Raw genomic sequence first — 17082 nt, forward strand, 5'->3', positions numbered from 1 at the left:
CTTATTCCTTCTCTATGACAATTCACAAAAACATCTATGTTCTGCGTCTGTCAGCTCATAAACATCTATATTTCTTCTCTGGAATCTATTTTAGTTTGAGCTAAATGTGAACTATCATTTGCATTTTGTTGGCTTGTGGTTTCAGTAGTGATGCATATTAGTCTGCAAATTCTTGTGTGTGTTGCCTTCAACTGTAAATATGCATATAAGTTCCATCCACATTTCCCCCTCTAAGCACTCAAAGTCTCCTACAGCTCTGCAAAACTCATTCTGCAACTGTCGTATTGTAAGAACGAACAGCAATAAAGTGATATAAAGTGAATACAGCTGCGCAGATCTGCGTGCCCAAAAACATGAAACAGTCTGCCTCACACCCATCGCTCAAGAGGTGGCTGTGTGAGAAGTCTGACAGTGTCCTGCCACCTCCGGGAGAAAAAACCCCAACCTATTAGAGCCAGGAAATACAGTCAGTTTGTGGTTGGGCTGTTGACAGTGTTGCTATAAAAAACACAAGAAGAGAAATGGACTTATCCAACCTGCCTGTTTGTAATTTTGGTGTCTCTCAGATAAATGGTTGGAACAGCTTTACAATTAGTTAAGTAGCAAAACCAAGCTTTTGTTCATGGGTCAAATTTGTGGAATGCCTCGAAGTCTTCATACTCACTTGCTCTCTGGTATTTTGAAGGGACACTGAATCGTCTCCACATCAACTGCATCCACTTCTGTTGTAGTTTAAAACATATTTAGACAAAATATGAACACCTACAGAATCTGACTACATGCTGTCACGATCATAAACGCATCCTTTCTTTAACTGTAACTGTGAAAACACACATAAAACACATAAAACAGGTCAGAATTTGTTGACTCTCATTCCTCCAAAGTGTCAACGTGCGGGCTGTCTGACCCTGCCTGTCTGAATCCTCAGCCAAAATGCTGATGGCTGATAAAGTTTAGTTTTTAGTTCCCTTTCAAACCCTGAAAGAAGTAAGTTAAAATTTTTACAAAATAAATTCATGTGAAGTTGACAGAAAACAAAACTTAACCAAGCAAGCCTGAATCATGTTTCCCCTCAAGTTAAAATAAACTCTTACCAACCATGTTAGATTTTAGATTGAGTGTGTTTTACTAAATGCCTACATTTTAATGGGTCTTTGGTTTAAATAGGAAAGAAAGGAGCCTACTTTGGAATAAAGTGAAGTCTGCTAATACTTCTGATAGCCAGCAGTAAGTTTTGCAGTACAAGTGAAGCCAACATGGTTGATTTTAACAAAAGAAATGAAAACTTTATTCACATCAAGCACTCATCTGATAGCTATGGAGTATTGATTGAAATACAACAATATTATTTACCCTGTATTTTGCCTTTTGTGCCTGGCTCATTTCTACTTTAGAGCACAAACTCCCAATAAAAATGCTGCCCTTTGCTCTATGCAGCGACAAACTACCAGCAGGCCACACCAGTCAGGAGCATTAATGAATTATAGAGTGCAATAAATCTGAAGGAGACAAAAACAGGACTTTACATTAAACGCAAATGAGGCTGCATATATGATGGAGTGTTTGATTTAACTCTGGTGACAAAACCTCATCCCCGATCTTAGTGTCTGGTAGGTCAAACTACACCTACGTCACATTGTATTCTTGATGCTTTTGATAGAGCTGACCCTTCTATGATTTACCTTCGTTTCCTCCTATGTCCTCAGGAGGGCAGCACACCGCATGTTCCAGTTGAATTAAACGAAGAAGTGAACAGCGGAAGAAGACACAACAGTCCTCCTGCAGCTGCTCACGGAAAGCACAGATAAACGACATTGATCTACAGTGAGTAAAAAAGCACAATTTTAAGACACGCTCAGAGGGTTTTATTTGCTGTCGGGGGTGATTGTATTAGCATGTCTGCTAATCAGCGCATTTGTGCATATAAAAAGGTTTGTAACCTGCTGTGTTGTTAGTTTAACCAAAGAAGAAGTGTCGCGGACAGCTGACATTTGGACCGTTCATTAGGTTTAAAATGTCTGTTTCTGTCATATTATTGACTATATGCAGTTTTTATAAAGGTCTCAGGCTACTGTTTAAATAATTTAAAAACCATTTTTAATTGGTTTATACATTTAAGGCATTTAATGAACTCAGATCAGTTGTTCTTTGATTAATTCATTTTCTGTGGGATTTATCTTCAATTGTTAGTGGGCAAATTCATCTTTATCAACACTATAACGACAGAATATTGAATCGTGAGTTGAAAAACAACATCACACTTCACCTTTTCAACTAAAAACATAACCTTTGTCTAAAAAATCCCGAAAAAATCTCATAATCACTTATGTTGATAAATTGATCTATACTGTGGAGTTGGAATGTGCTGTGATATGATTCACTGACATGCTGGCAAGTTAATTTCAGTTTATTGATCTACTTAGCTAAGAACCCATTTTTGATTATATCTTTTGGGACTTTGTTACTAGCAGCCTGTCACAAAGACAGAAAATGAGTTCCCATTTCTTTAGTCAACACAGTTTTTACAGGCAGCAACAAGGTGATTCCCAAAGAGCTATTAGCTGAAAAATTGGCATATCTCAGCATGGTGTGCAGTGTATTCAGAAAGAAAATGATCTCCATGGAAGCCATTCTTAAGGAAGGGAAACAGGGAGAAAAGGCTGAGCTATGCCAAATGACACAAGAAGTGGACTGAAAATCAGTGGCAACAGGTCTTATGGAGGGATGAATCCTCCCCAGAGCCCGGACCTCAACATTATTGAAGCAGTGTGGGATCATCTGACAGAGAACGGAACAAAAGGCAGCCAACATCCAAAGAAGAGCTTTGGGATGTCCTTCAAGAAGCCTGGAGAACTATTCCTGGGTCCAAATGACAAGAAAACTAGTCTAAAAGGATTCAGGCCGCGTTGAATAATGAAGTCACTTTCAAGCTTGTTAGAATTGTACTAACTCTGCTTTCTGTGAATGTTTCCACCTTTTTTTTTTTTTTGTAAATCTCTGCACCTATTTCCATTTTTTCAGGCAAGATGTGAATTAGCAATTTCCTATCATCACATCCTCTCTTCTCTTTTCAGCCAGGATATGTCTGCAGGTTGTGTGAGGTGGCTTCTTAGCCATGCAGGGAGAACTTTGTGCATTGGCAGGCCCGGCTACTGGACACCAGCATCAAGATTAACTACATGCAGCGAAAGACAGAACATCGTTGCTGCCTCATGGAGACGGTCTCCTTTCTCCACAGCGGTTGATGATACAGAACAGACTCCTATACCCAAGAAAAAGAAGCAGGATCCCAGAGCTCATGCCTCTATTAGCAGTGTTGGCCGTAAGATCCCTCAGCGAGAGATACAGGTGATCAGTGAGACTGGTGAGAATCTGGGTATCATGCATCGAGCAGATGTGATCAGAGTCATGGATGAGAAGAGTCTGAAATTGGTGCTACTGAGTGAACACAAAGACCCCCCGGTGTACCGGCTGATGAGCGGCAAACAGATCCATGAAGAGCAGCTGAAACTGCGAGAAAAGAACAAGACGAAGGCAGGTACGCAGACTGGTTTGATACAGCTCCAGTGAGTCACAAGACGAAGTTGGAAAGTATTTCTCATATTTACCTTGTACTTGTTCAGCAGAAGGGAGTTTAATGATGTGAAATCGTTCAAATTCATTGGCTCTATATAAACTTTGGTGTTTCAGGTTGACTTTCTATAGATTCAAAACGAATGAACAAGCCAAAAAAAGTCTGCGTGGGAACATCTGTATTGCTACTCTGAATGGATTCATAGATGTCCATTTGAACAATCAGCCCTTGTGTCTGAATAAAAGGTGCCATTATGGAGATTTGTTTTTTGGTGTTAATTGACACAGATCAGGACTTTAGGATATGCTGTCATACGTTTTCCTCTTAAAATCTGATGTCTGTCACTTGGTCACAGGCAGTAATCACTAGTGTGTGAAGATGAAGGCGATCAGTGTAAAAGGATGCTGTCAGAAATATACTGACTTTGGTTTTAAAAGGAGATCATGCATAATTAAGATCTAGTTTAAAGCTTTCCCATATGTTAACAATATGTTTAGATAGTTTTTATGATTTTTAAAAAAATCTTTTATTATCTCTGAGGTGTAACACAGATTGTAAAACTTCTAAGTGTGTTACAGTCGCCATTCCTCCAGCATCCTTCTACCAGTTAATCCCAGTTTCACGAGTCAGCAAAATATTTCAAATGTTTTCTACGTCGCAACTGATGGTAACTAATGTGCAAAAAGCTAAGAATTTCCAAAGCTCGCCCCCTCAGTTCCCTTCTGCCAGGCTGGAACGTAGCCTCATTTAGTTCTTCAAGCCTCTTGTAAAGCTGTTGTCTGCAAGAGCAAACACAAGAGGCTTCAAGTTTTATTTCAGTGGGGTTTCTTTCCATGGCAGTTATTACCTGCAGCAGAAAGCTTTTTTTACACCTTCCAATTTTGAGGAGCTGACAGGAGTGAAGGAGTGCCCCTTAAATAGATTTAAGTGTCTGTCACATTTGGAATAATTCCATCGCTATTCTTAGCTGTTTGAAAGAAGCAACTAGTGCTGCTAAGATCATAGCCATTGAGCTGCCTGTTCATTCATGCCTTCATCTGCTCGATTGTTTGTGTTGAGGCTATAGGGTAAAACCAGCATAAAATAAGAAAAAAATGAACCAATTTAGGCAGTACGAGACCAGCAACAATGTCATTTTGGAAGGTAACATTCCAAAATGACACTGACGACATGCCAGACAAACTCTTTTTATGCATTGCTCTGCAAAGTAAGTGACCACTTCTACGTTATTTCCTCAGCTCCTGTGCAGATGAAGGAGCTTGCCTTTTCAGCTGGCATTGCATCTCATGACCTCACCACCAAACTCAAACAAGTGGAGACCTGGCTGGAGAAGAAACAGCATGTTAGGATCACTCTGCGAGCAGGACATGCAAACACTGGTGATAACCTGGTGAGGAAAAAAACAAAGATCATATTTCATGAATGTGGCTGTGATTGCACATTGATTCACCCAGGCCATGAGACGAAAACATGAAAAATTACACCTGTCGCAGTTTTCCTAAACTGCACAGTTGACTTTTCTCTAAATGGCATCTAGGGCGAGTGGTCAGTGAAGGAATATTCACATCCACCCATAAACACCATTTGTGTTTTCTTCCTGCAGGGCGAAGCTCTGGAGCAAATAGTGGAACAAATAGATGTAACGGTGGGCTTTGTCTCCAGACCAAAAGTCATAAGAGACGGTCAGGCGGCCATGTGCATCCTTCGACCGCCGTCAGCAAAGGAACTGTCGCAACTAGAAAAGAACAAAGCTGCTGAGTCGCAAACTGCCAGCTCCAATTCTGAGGCCCATCAGAGTAAAACTGCTCCTGATAGCAGCACAGACACAACAACAGGAATGTGATTAGAAAATAACACCCTTTACAAAAGTAAGTCGGTGCCATAATGTCACAGTCTGGTTCATCAATCAGACTCCGTAGTGCAATAGCATTCATCATGGATGGACTGCTGGATGGGCGCGCTGGGCACAGAATGGAGGGATTAAGGGTTCATGGTGGTCAAGTCAATCAGGTGACAACAAAGAGACACAAAGTTATGAAGGGAAAGAGGGAAGAGTCAACAAGTGTTAACATAGACAAAAACAATAAAAGTTGAAAATTGAACATGCTACATAACTGTAAATACAACTAAGTACATGAAAAAATGACACAGAAAATTACTACAAATACCTGCAAAATAGCTACAAACATGCAAATTATGACAATTAATCAATCAAAAGATGAGACAAAATTACCTTAAAAAGGCTAAGAATAACTGCAGCAGTAGAAAATGACTTTTTAGACTCCCATAAAAAGAATAACTCCATTGGACACACACTCTGTTTCCTGTTTCCCACGTTGTACACACTCAGTTCCTCCCGTCAACTCGTCTCCTTCTGCTCAATCCCTCCCACCAGAGATGCGAGCAGAGACGGCGAGGTAACCGGCCATATGAGACCTTCTTGCTTCGAAGCAAGAAACTTTTTATACTTTTATACCAGTCAAATATCACAGGTAACCCAGCTGCAACGTTTAACTCTTCACTACAGTCTCTGTCAAATGAGCATTATATGTTCTATGTTTTTGTGACAACATATCTTTGTGTCTTACTCAACTTACAATGTGGGGTTAAAGTGTCATGTTATCTTTAGATATTTGGTGTGCTGAAAACACCATTTTTTTCAGAGGTAAATTTATAGGTCAAAGCAAGAGGAGAGAACAGATAAGGAGGCACATATTAGGTAAACCAGACACGAAATGACCATGAAAACGATTACAAATAGACAAAATAAAAAAAGCTTCTTAATAGATACGCAAAACAAACACAGAGAGCCACAAAGTTTTGACCCCATGCAGCCGGGATATGTTGGGATGGTTAAATGTGCCGTTGTACCCGACAAAAGAACACAAAAACTACTGTGCAGATTCTTTTTTAAAAAAACCTTGTTGGACAGTTGGAGTATGGACAAATATGAAGCTTGTTAAAAACCTGTGTGGTTCAGCATCACTCTCATTAAAACTATAATACAGCCTTGGCTTTGGTGGAATTATCATTTCTTAACAAAGTGCATCCTTATGAGGAAGTATCCTTCATCCCTCAGAGGAGGTCATCTAATCTTACTTTGGGAGGAAGAACACTGGAAGTGTCTCTGGCTTGCAAAAGTTATGTTTTCTGAGCTCCTGTTTTTCATCACATCAGGCATTTCTGGCTTTTTTTAAACTTGCATTGAAAAAATGTAAATATGCTAGTTGTACAAATTGTAAGAAGATGAATTTGTCATGGTTGAAGATGCTTCTGTAAAAAAAAAAAAAAAAAAGTCCAAAAACCAACATCACTGTGAATCTTTATTTAGGATTGTTTTTGGTAAAAAATAAAAGTAAATTTGGCATACAATTACATTCACTTGTCACAGATAAATGCGTTTGCTTGACTTGAATGTCAGCTCCACACTTTATCAACACTTCTCTCCGACAGCAGATACGCTGTCTTGGAACTTTTCTCTTTTAACCAGCGACATATTTTTCCCATACATAAAAAAAACAGAACTTAAAACTATTAAACCACCTTAAGGCCCCAAAAATAATATCTTTCCTAGACTGTGTTAGAAAAAAAAAAAAAGAAGAACAAAAGCAGCTCAACTAGCATGCATTAAAACATTTGTCAATAAGCCTCAAGCACTTTGTAGGAGGAGAAAGGTTTAACAAAATGATAGTCCAGGTTGCCGCAGTGAGGGCACTGCTGGACGTTGCTGTACTCCGAGAAATACTGCATTCCGACCCGAACGTCCACCACCGGCTTCCCGCAGTGCTTACAGTTGAGACGAGCCTGACGAAACACAGAAAACAGGTCGGGTAACATTAGACGGAGTTCAAGCTGCACGCAACAGTAACCGTGACGAAATAATGTCAAGTCAAACTCCATTTATTTATATCCCAAGCTCTTCATTCAAAGCAAGTGTTTGATAAAGAATAAGACAAAAGTTCACAGATAAAAACACATTTTACTCCACAACATTTGTTTGATGAGTTGTTACTTTGCAGGTTCAGTTGAAGAAAACCGAACATTATTTAACAGAGATCATAATATCCTACTGAAGGAGTTCATACCAGTACTCTGCAACCTCATTCGGTGCTTTTCCTTCTGGTTATTCAACTTTATTTTGATGTGCACTGTGATCTTTTTTTTCTCAGTTTCTGCAACCTCTCTTTCATGTAGAGCTACGTTTACATGACTGTTTGGCTCACAAGGAAGAAACGTGGGTGGATATGGCTGTGCTGTGAAAATGGAAGTGTTTGAAACTGTAATAAATGGTACCTTGGGTTTTTTGATCGTCGGATCAATTGTATTGGACCATACCGTTTAACAACCTCGACAACAAAAAGTATCATAAGAACAGGTAACTTCGTAGCAACGTGATGATAAGTTCTGATAATGTGGCTTTACTTATCTTTCTGTTGTTATTCACATCTAGTATCACAAGAAGTGGCTGCAGCAACAAGTACAGTACGTGACTTCAAAGTTGTGTTTACACATCTATTTGATATTCAGGGACAGACATGGCTGAGCACAACTTTACATTAACACCATGTTGTCTAAATGTTCATACCCTGAACTGTTGGTACTGAGAATTCCTGTTTTTGCCTAAAAGCAGCAGTAAAACATGCTGTGAACACAGGACAGACTTATGATCATCTTGAAAATGAAAGCGGTCTATCAAAGAGCTTTTTACTTTGGGCATGTTTACACATTTCCTGTGAAAGCAGAAGCTGCTTTCTTCCAGAAAAAGCTCAGTCTGCTCAGATTGGTCTGCTCAAACACTGCCAACCATCCTGAAACAGCTCTACTCCAATGGGAAATTTCAAACTAACATTTCATTAGATGTCAGATTTGTATTTGGCCCAGAGTACAGGATGAGATATGGACATGAACATTACTGCTATCTGATTTCTGAGAGGAGGAAGCAGGTCTTTGATTTGATCTTATTTTCTTTCTTTTCTAAAGTGACTGCTTTCCCCGTTTGAACCGAAACCCTTCAGATATCAATGTGTCTACCTGGCAACACGGCGTCGCAGCCAGTATGTCGTAGGTGTACATGGTACCCAGCTGATGCCAGCTCCCGTCCCAGCGTGACTTGCACTTGATGCACACAATCTTGTGGACGCCCTCTAGACAGTCCACGCAGATGGCGTAGAGGTGCATTAACCTACCTGTTGTGAGAAGAATGAGGAACTATTAGCTTAGTTTAAAATGAAAGGTCATCGGGGTAATTCTGAATAATTTTATACAGCATGCAGACCAGAGCGGTGCTTAAAAATCCAAATGTGTTAAATATTTGCAGTGTTTTTGCTTAAAAAGTTACATTTTCATTTCACTATTTATTTTGTGCCTGATTAATTCACTAATCAATTAACTTTTGCAGGTCTACACTAAAGCAGTCAGACTGACTCAGCTACAGGATGGAAAACACAGATAAATAATACTGTGGTGCCAGATTTCCCAGCTGATGTGATTGTATTTCCTAAAAGAGCAGTCCGGAAGAAACTTCCCCAGCCCCATGCTGTCAAGAGTGAGCCAAAAAAAAAAGTAGTAAACTGTTCAAAATTAAGTGAAATACATTTAAAAGCTATACTACTTGCAGTTATCTTCCAGTTTATTACATGCAGTGACACAATTGATTGCTCAGGTGAGAATTTCTGGTGTTTTTTTTTGCTGAACTTGCTTAAAAAGACCGCAGTATACATGCATTCCTCTTTTCTAAAGGCAAGATAGAAGCTCAAAATGTTATTTTTAAATGAAAATTTTAAAATGTGGCAATAGTCACTGACAAAATGATCAAAACGTCATCAAAGCCTATTTTAGATGTGTGTGAGACACTTCTCCTTTGCCAGCATTTCCATTCGGGCAGACCGAAGGAGGATGAAAAACTGAATAATTCTTTAATATTTATGCATATCAAGGACACAGATATCAAAGCTTGGGGGGTGGGTGTAGTACATCAAAGAAGCTCCATATTGCTGCTGTGCTCATTCACATTCATGTTGGACTGTGCAGAAGCCAGAGGAAAACCTTTCATGTCTACATACACTATGGAGTAAAGGACCCATCTTTCTTTATTTTAGGAGAGCTGCAACAGTCTGAACACAGAGTAGTATTGGTATCATTTATTTTATTCTGGGACTCAACTACAGTCACTTTGCATAAGATACAGTTTAAATAATCCTTATTTATTTCATACTGCTTTGAAGCCCACTTTCCTGTGAGTGGTAAATTTCTGCCAGCCTTATAAGGGCAACGTTTGTCAGCATCGCCTCTTTATCTTGCCAGTCTTGAGGTTCCAAATACACCTATGCCAAGTCACATAATTTCTTGCTTTTGATTGGAAATGGCAGCTTGTTTCTAAATCCAAGCTGTATTATGAGAGTGGATAGCACATCCAACAATGAATATGTCCCTGTTTGGTAAATACTACGGCCCTGACACCCCAAACTGACATCAAGAACCAGCAGCAAGAAAAAGACCTCAGATTGGCTGCATTGGGACAGAAAAGTAGCTTTTGAACACTCCGTGAAGACAGCATCCAAAGGCCAGCTCGGGCATGTGATCTATGTCTGCGAAAGAAGAAAGCTTTCGGGAAATGAAAAAAAGGTAACGTTGCCTGTAAAACATTTCGCTGTTGTCACTGAACAACTGACAAATGATACTAGCTCCCTGTATTTGTTTGCTCAGGTAAAATAAACGCCGTAAAACAGATTAAGGAACTTGTACGAAGCATTTTTTAATATTAGTGAGACCTACAAATGCAGCTTACATGCTATATATACAAAACTTTTACTTTTACATGTTGCTCTTAAAAACCTGACCTTGAAGGTGGCAGGGGACGTCGTACTCAATCTCATCGTGGCGTGACGGGCTAAGAAACAGCGTCCCGTCTACTAGAGGAAACTGTTCAAACACAGGTAGTGAGCGGTGGCACAGTGCACAGTTGACCACGTTCCTCTGGCTCGCACTGAGAGCAGACAGGATAAACCTAAAGTACAACAAGGACACAATAAAACAGTCAGAAACTCACTTCCACTTAACTGCTTGGGCAGTTTTCTGTGGCACATTTTCAAATAATCGTATAAAGTAAATCAATATTACAGAAATTAACTGTATAATCAATTACATTACTTTTTCATAGCAAGTCAGCTTGTTTGTCTAATCTAAGCCTCCTCGTCTCCTCTCATCACCGTCCTCCTGCTTGTCACTCAGAAATCGTTTACAGTCAAATATTTAAAGGATATTCCTAAAATGTAACCAGAGGAGCATGAAGAGAGGAGGCTCGCTGAAGAAGCTATTAGCGAAGACACAGCTGTGTGCTGCAACAAAACAATGATTAGATGCAAAGCTGTCATCAAGGACGTCTCATTTTACTCAAATGCTTGTCAACTCGCCTCCTTTGTCCTCAACTCGTCTGCTAACCTCACTGGTGGGTGGGGCTAAGATGCAAACAGAGCGGTCGAGTGGAGGAAGTGAGAGTGTGCAAAGTGGAAAATGACATGAGGGGAATGAATTTGATGTGAATTGAACTTGTTCATATTCTCAGTGCCCTGAGTTTACATTTCAATGCAGAATCCAAAGTAATTTAAAAGTGAGCAACACATTTATGGTTTTTGACAGCTGATTACCTCTGGTACAGTAACATTTTTTAAGCCAAATATGAGAAACTACAGCTCCCAGCAGCCTCACCTGCGCAGCTCCTCCCCCTGACCTGCGTGGGTGTCGTCCTCCATGCGAACATGATATGTGTTGAGTTTATGGCGAGGGATGTGGGTGAGGAGTTCCGAGAGGTCCAGCCTCCTCAGGAACTGCACTGGGTGCGGGTGGGTAACATCACCTCCACTGCCAGGGGCGAGCCGGTGGTGAAGCGGCAGGGCGAAGGACAGATGGAGAGGAAGAACAGACCCAGGGTCCAGGTGAGGACCACCAGCTCCGGAGGTTCCTAAAGAGCAGCCACCTCCCCGACTCAGAGCCCCCCCGACCAGCAGTTGTTTCCTCTGTGGGTCCATGTGGACGGCTGATTTGAGGAACTCACCCAGCTGACGGGAGCCCCGCAGACTTGCTCCTCCACCTCCCAATCCGAGAGAAGGAGTTTGGGAGAAGGTAAAGCCGGTTGGAGGAGACTGTCCTGGGGAGTCACATGGAGATTTCTGAGAGGGCACCAGGGGGAAAGGCCCTCCTGGTGCATGTCCGCCTCCTAAAGGGCCCCCTCTCTCTGTAGAGTTCTGTCGGTCCACTGATTGTCTACGAGGTAACTCCTGACTGGACGCCCTGTGAGCTAGTTTGCCTCCTACTGCTCCTCCTATTGGTTTACTTTTCTTGGGCTCCTCAAAAAATCCATCCCTGGAGCTTGCAGCCCCTCCACAGGCCCCAGTCCTGCTAGTGCTCCTCTCTGACGGCTTCTTCTTGCGTTCATCCTGCATGCGTTTCACCTGATACCAGTCGGTGTCTTTCTTCAGGTGACCCTGTCCACAGCGGCAGGAGCAGAACCTGAAGGCCAGGTCATAGCCCTTCTTGGTCCACATGTTCTGCCGGCACTGCTTCTCATTCCAGGACCGAGCACGACCGATGCAGTTGAACTGGACCAGGATGGAGCTCTCCCACTCGTAGAAGCACTGCAGATGCATCCAGTTGCCGTAAGCGCAGAGCTCGTTGTTGCACAGCACCCGCTGGTAGTCGTCCTTCTCCAGGTAGATGGCACGGCCAAGGCTGCAGCCCAGAGGAGTGGCACACTGGGCCTCTGAAGGAGCAGAAGAGAAAGGATTATTATGTTGAGTTCTCATCCCAACATTCCAAAAAAAATCCTCACTTCTTCCATTTAAACAAAGAATACTTTGGTTGATCATTTAAACATTTGATTTACAAATTTACGTTTGAAAACTGAGTCACAGTGATTAGTCTCTCACTGCAGGAGTGTTAAATCCATTCATAAGTTCATAAATATGAGTTCACAGGTCTGTGTTTCACATATTTGACAAGAAATGTTACTCAGAGTGTGCCTCAGAATATCTTATTCTGCTTTTTTAAAATATTCATACGTCAATATTATTCGTCATGAAAACAGTCCAAAGACAACATATCAAATGTTGAGCCCTGAGAAACTCAAGTGTTTCTCAAAAAACATATCAGAAAACATAGATCAGAAAGCATAGATCCTTTTGATTTGGATGCCCCACAACAAATGTTTACCATGAGTTGTACTGCTTCTTTTTTTAACAACAAAGTTTGGCAGCCAGATGCTGTAGTTTCTATTCTTTCTTCATATACATGTCCATTCTTGTGTTCTTTGTTCTTCACTGCATTAAATATCATTAATGTGTGACATTTCTTGACTGCAGGGAGGTCAGTTTAGCTCCAGGACGTTTTCATTACCGAGTCATGCTGTTGCAAAACATGCTAATTGTTAATTAATTGCTAATAGACCAGTCAATGATTTCCAGAAGGAATTTCAAATTTTGATTAATCACCTTAGGTCATCTTAAATCAACCCAGGGCCAGAGAAGGCGGCAGTATTCATGTGTAGATGTTGTTTTATCTCTGCATAGTCGAGGTTAATAACCGAACTGAGGTTACAGGAGATGGTTTCCAGGAATGTTCCTGACCACATACTATGATGTCTGCAGCAGAAGCACGTCTGTTTTTATTACGATGCCACCTAAAGAGCCCAATCTTTCTTTATCATCTTTATTTTCTACTTCTGGATTTGTGAAGCTGAAAACAGAAAACACTTGCTTTTTGAATTATTCATATCATAAATAATTGATCAGTTTACGAACACCCATGCAGTATCTCTGAACCACAATAATCACTAGAACCATCAAAATGGTCTGTCTAGCATCAGCAATAGGTCTGCAACAAATGTTTATTTCTATTAATTATTCATTTTCAGTGGATTAGTTTGATCAAAGAGGCACAAGTTGAAGGTCTAAAACTTAAGTAGCTGGATCCAGCAGATGTTGATCACTTAAGTTACATGAGTGGCATATCTAGTGGTTTCAGCTTCTTCAGAGACAGAAGTTGCAGCTTTTCATTATCTTTAAAGTTCACGAACTGAATAAAAATAAAGTTAGGATTTTACAGACAAGGCCTGATCATTAGTTAAAGCTGTAAGAAAGTATCTATCTTGTAATAATATCTTTCTATTTCGGGTCACATTATATCAACAGCACTGACAGAGACGCAAGTCTCATCTTCTCAAGCTTCATTACAACAAACACAACACAAGGTGAAACTGTTAAAAGAGTCATTTCAAAGTCCTCATTGGAATCTATTTGTGAAATTCAACTGGGTCATCAGAGCTTGTGAGCAGCTCTATTCAAGCCCTGCCAAGTGTTGAGGCTGGATGTGAATCAAGCAAAATGTGGGCACACAGTCTCTGCGAGGAGTAGCACATGATAATACACTGTGGGTGAGTGTGGGGGTATTTCCTCCTTCCTTTTCCGGTACGCTGTCAGCTCTCTGCAACTCACCACAGTGTAGAGAAAAATGAGGATTTTTATTTCTGTGCATCAGCTGATAAAGTACTACAGTCAGTTAAAGCATCAGCACGAATCAATCTTCTCAAACATCTTGATCACAATGATACAAGCAAACTAACTTATTCTGGTGTTCTGAAAAGACATTTTGCTTGACTGCTTGATATTTTAGTAATTTTACAACCCCAATTCCAAAAAAGTCAGGATGCTGTGTAAAATGTAAAACAGACATAACTTAGACACATGTCAAATGTTGAAAGTGAGACATTTTACTGTTTGACTGAAAATATTAGCTCATCTTAGATTTGTTGGCAGCAACACGTCTCAAAAGAAGTTGAGACATGAGCAACAAGGAAAGAGAAAGAGATACTAAAAAGAAACAGTTGGAGGAACATGTTGCAACTAAAATTGGCAACAGGTCAGTAACACAACCAGGTATTAAAAAGAGCACCTTAGAGAGGCAGAGTCCCTCAGAAGTGAAGATGGACAGAGATTTGGAAGTCTGCAAACGCATTGTGGAGCAGTTTAAGAATAAAACTCTTCTTCATTGAATTGTAAAGACTGAGTTTTCTGTCATCTACAGTACGTGATATCATCAAAAGATTCAGAGAATCCGGAGACATCTCTGTGTGCAAGAGATACCGTGATTGCATGGCAAGAAAAACAGACATGTTTCTGTCATGGGAATCACTGCATGGGGTCGACAGCAGCTTCGGAAGTCATCGTTTGTGAACACAGTTCACCATGTCATCAACAAATGCAGGTTAAAGCTTTATCATGCAAAGAATAAGCCATATGTGAACATGATCCAGACACACCAAATTACTCCGGGCCAAAGCTCATTTGAAATGGACTGAGGCAAAGAGGAGAGGACCATCCACTTTGTTATCAGTGCTCAGTTTAAAAGCCCTGATCTCTGATGGTATGGGGGTACATTGGTTATAGAAGAAAGAAAGAATATATATAAAAGAATATATAGAAGAATGGAACCACATCCCTCTCCCAAAGGTCCAACAGCTGGTCTCATTTCCCAGATGTTTACAGACTGTTGTTAAAGAAGAGGGGATGCTACACAGTCTTTTTAATGTTTTTCATGAATCGTTCAAATATCAACATTCGATATGTGTCGAATGTTGAAGGTGGGTTGTACTTTTTTTGGGTTGTACTTCAGATAAAAACTACGTTTCCAAGAGCCTCAAGTGACATAACTATGTCACTTGTCTCTTTCTGTTCAAAGGAAACCTACTTTACTATAGTTCAAGACAAGAAAATCAGAAACTGTCACATTTGAGAAGCTGACACCATCTAATGTTTTGCTCAGTCATTTATATGATTCATTCCAAATGCACTTCACGGATATACTTGGTTTTTTAATGACTAAAAATGCACTTTTCAAAACGGTTTTTGACTGTAACTAACTTGCATGATGTTATTTTGTTCATTTTAATTATACTGTAAAATTAGGGAAGTGCACTGGTTTGTGCTTTTGGCGTTTATGCAGTAACACAGGTCTACACAGTGATGCAATAAAGAGGTTTTATTGTTTCAACCTGCAATATAGCACTAATCTTAATATGAGTGGATTTGCCATGCTGTGAAATTTGCTTAAAGCCATATTTGTGCAGTTTGTAGAGCGCACTTAGCCAAGAAGGATGACTTCTCAAGCTGTTGTGTATGTGTGTGTGCGTGCGGGATGAAGTTGAATTTCAATGCGCACACAAGCGGTGAGGTGTCAGTATTGCTGTTGAGGGAGAAGGCCACAAACTGTGGACAAGGTGCGCGTCTGGAAAGACAGCTAAGGCCTGCAGGAGAGCCAAAATCAACAGTGTGCTGGCATCGATTATAAATATGACAGACCGAGCAGCACCCACTTAAATAATGTTGCAACTGGTTTCCAAAATCTTCCTGTACCAAAACAAACCGCAGTAGCCTTTAAATCAGTGTTACCAAGTGAGGTTCCAGCGCAGTTGAGCAACATCTACTCGCTGAATTACAAACACGCAAATCAGCCAATTTATACGAGGCCTTGCATCGACCAGTGAAACCTGTGTTTGCCAAAAACTCTCCATGCACGAATGTAGGGGGGTACCAACATTTGCAGCGTTGCAGTGCATGCATGTCACAGTCGTGCAGATAGACAGGGCTTTCCCTGGCAGGAAGGCAGCATCTCCAAACTTCACTACATCTGCGCCCGCTTCCTCTCTTACCACTTGAGCGCTCGTTCCTGGGTGCAGCAGCAGCGGCCGCGGCCGCGCCTCCTGCTGCGGCCGCACAGGCTCCATTTTCCTGCTCATCTCCACTACTGTTCGTGCGTTTGCTTTTCTTTCCCTTGCTGCTCTTCTGGTTGGGCATTTTACAGGATTCGGATGTCGCTTTTATTTTCGACCTCTATCAACGGCTCCAGTCAACGCTGTCTGACATTTCTGTGGACTCCATTCCTGCAGTGGTTCCTGGCGCTGCGGTCGCCGTGTTTTCTCGGTCACTGTTGGGTTCCTCTTGGACGAGGTGCCGCGGGGTTGATTTTAGCAGCAGGTATAACAAATAAGCAGCATAACCTTTAAGAACGAAGGCGTGTCCGTCTCTTGTTTTGATTCCTGCTCTGCTGTTTTCTTCCACCCCCTGACGTCACGGAACCCCGCCCCCCGGCAGTAGCTGTCAACGATTAATGCTGCGTTTAAGGTCCCTGGAAAATCCTGCATGATTATCTTTTCCAAAAACAAACAAAAAAAGTGTAAAGAGAAGAAAAAGTCAAATGTGGAAACATTGGGATGGGAAAAAAGATTGGTTCATGTACATATTCTAAGGCAAATGATAAACCAAAAAAGAGGAACTGAATCATCGTGAGCATTTTCATAAACAGGGTAACAGGGAAAGGCGAAAGCAAAAAGGGGAAAAAAACAAAGAAAAAAGAAGGATAAATGAAAATGATTAGATCAAATTATTTAATTAAGATCAAACAATAATTTTATTGATTTGAGTTCTAGTAAAGAGAAATGAATACACATTTAATAGATA

The 17082-nt window shown here is 40.8% G+C and overlaps 2 protein-coding genes across 5 annotated transcripts; one reads left to right on the top strand and one right to left on the bottom strand.

Annotated features, from left to right (window-relative positions):
* Window positions 1-1757: 1757 nt before the first annotated feature.
* mtif3 (mitochondrial translational initiation factor 3) lies at window positions 1758-6899 on the top strand. 3 transcript variants are annotated; one of them, XM_072361903.1, is made up of 4 exons: window positions 1758-1824; window positions 3079-3538; window positions 4813-4964; window positions 5178-6899. In XM_072361903.1, the coding sequence occupies exons 2-4, from the start codon at window positions 3082-3084 to the stop codon at window positions 5415-5417; spliced, it is 849 nt and encodes a 282-aa protein (XP_072218004.1). In that variant the 5' UTR covers window positions 1758-1824; window positions 3079-3081; the 3' UTR covers window positions 5418-6899. The 3 variants fall into 3 exon arrangements, with proteins under 3 accessions (XP_072218004.1, XP_072218003.1, XP_072218005.1); XM_072361902.1 differs by having other exon boundaries at window positions 1761-1824; window positions 3075-3538; XM_072361904.1 differs by lacking the exon at window positions 1758-1824 and adding an exon at window positions 1832-1931 and having other exon boundaries at window positions 3075-3538.
* On the bottom strand, window positions 6885-16680 carry heca (hdc homolog, cell cycle regulator). Of its 2 annotated transcripts, none has more exons than XM_072361901.1 (5): window positions 16275-16680; window positions 11282-12332; window positions 10414-10580; window positions 8606-8760; window positions 6885-7378 (listed from the first exon to the last, which is right to left on the bottom strand). In XM_072361901.1, exons 1-5 carry the CDS (start codon window positions 16417-16419, stop codon window positions 7214-7216), a joined length of 1683 nt encoding a protein of 560 aa, XP_072218002.1. In that variant the 5' UTR covers window positions 16420-16680; the 3' UTR covers window positions 6885-7213. The 2 variants fall into 2 exon arrangements, 1 of the variants encoding a protein (XP_072218002.1); XR_011907171.1 differs by lacking the exon at window positions 6885-7378 and adding an exon at window positions 9034-10155 and having other exon boundaries at window positions 8674-8760.
* Between the last annotated feature and the right edge of the window lie 402 nt (window positions 16681-17082).

Source organism: Leuresthes tenuis, unplaced genomic scaffold, assembly GCF_036924035.1.
Source record: "Leuresthes tenuis unplaced genomic scaffold, fLeuTen1.0.hap1 SCAF_13, whole genome shotgun sequence".
Lineage (NCBI taxonomy): Eukaryota > Metazoa > Chordata > Actinopteri > Atheriniformes > Atherinopsidae > Leuresthes > Leuresthes tenuis.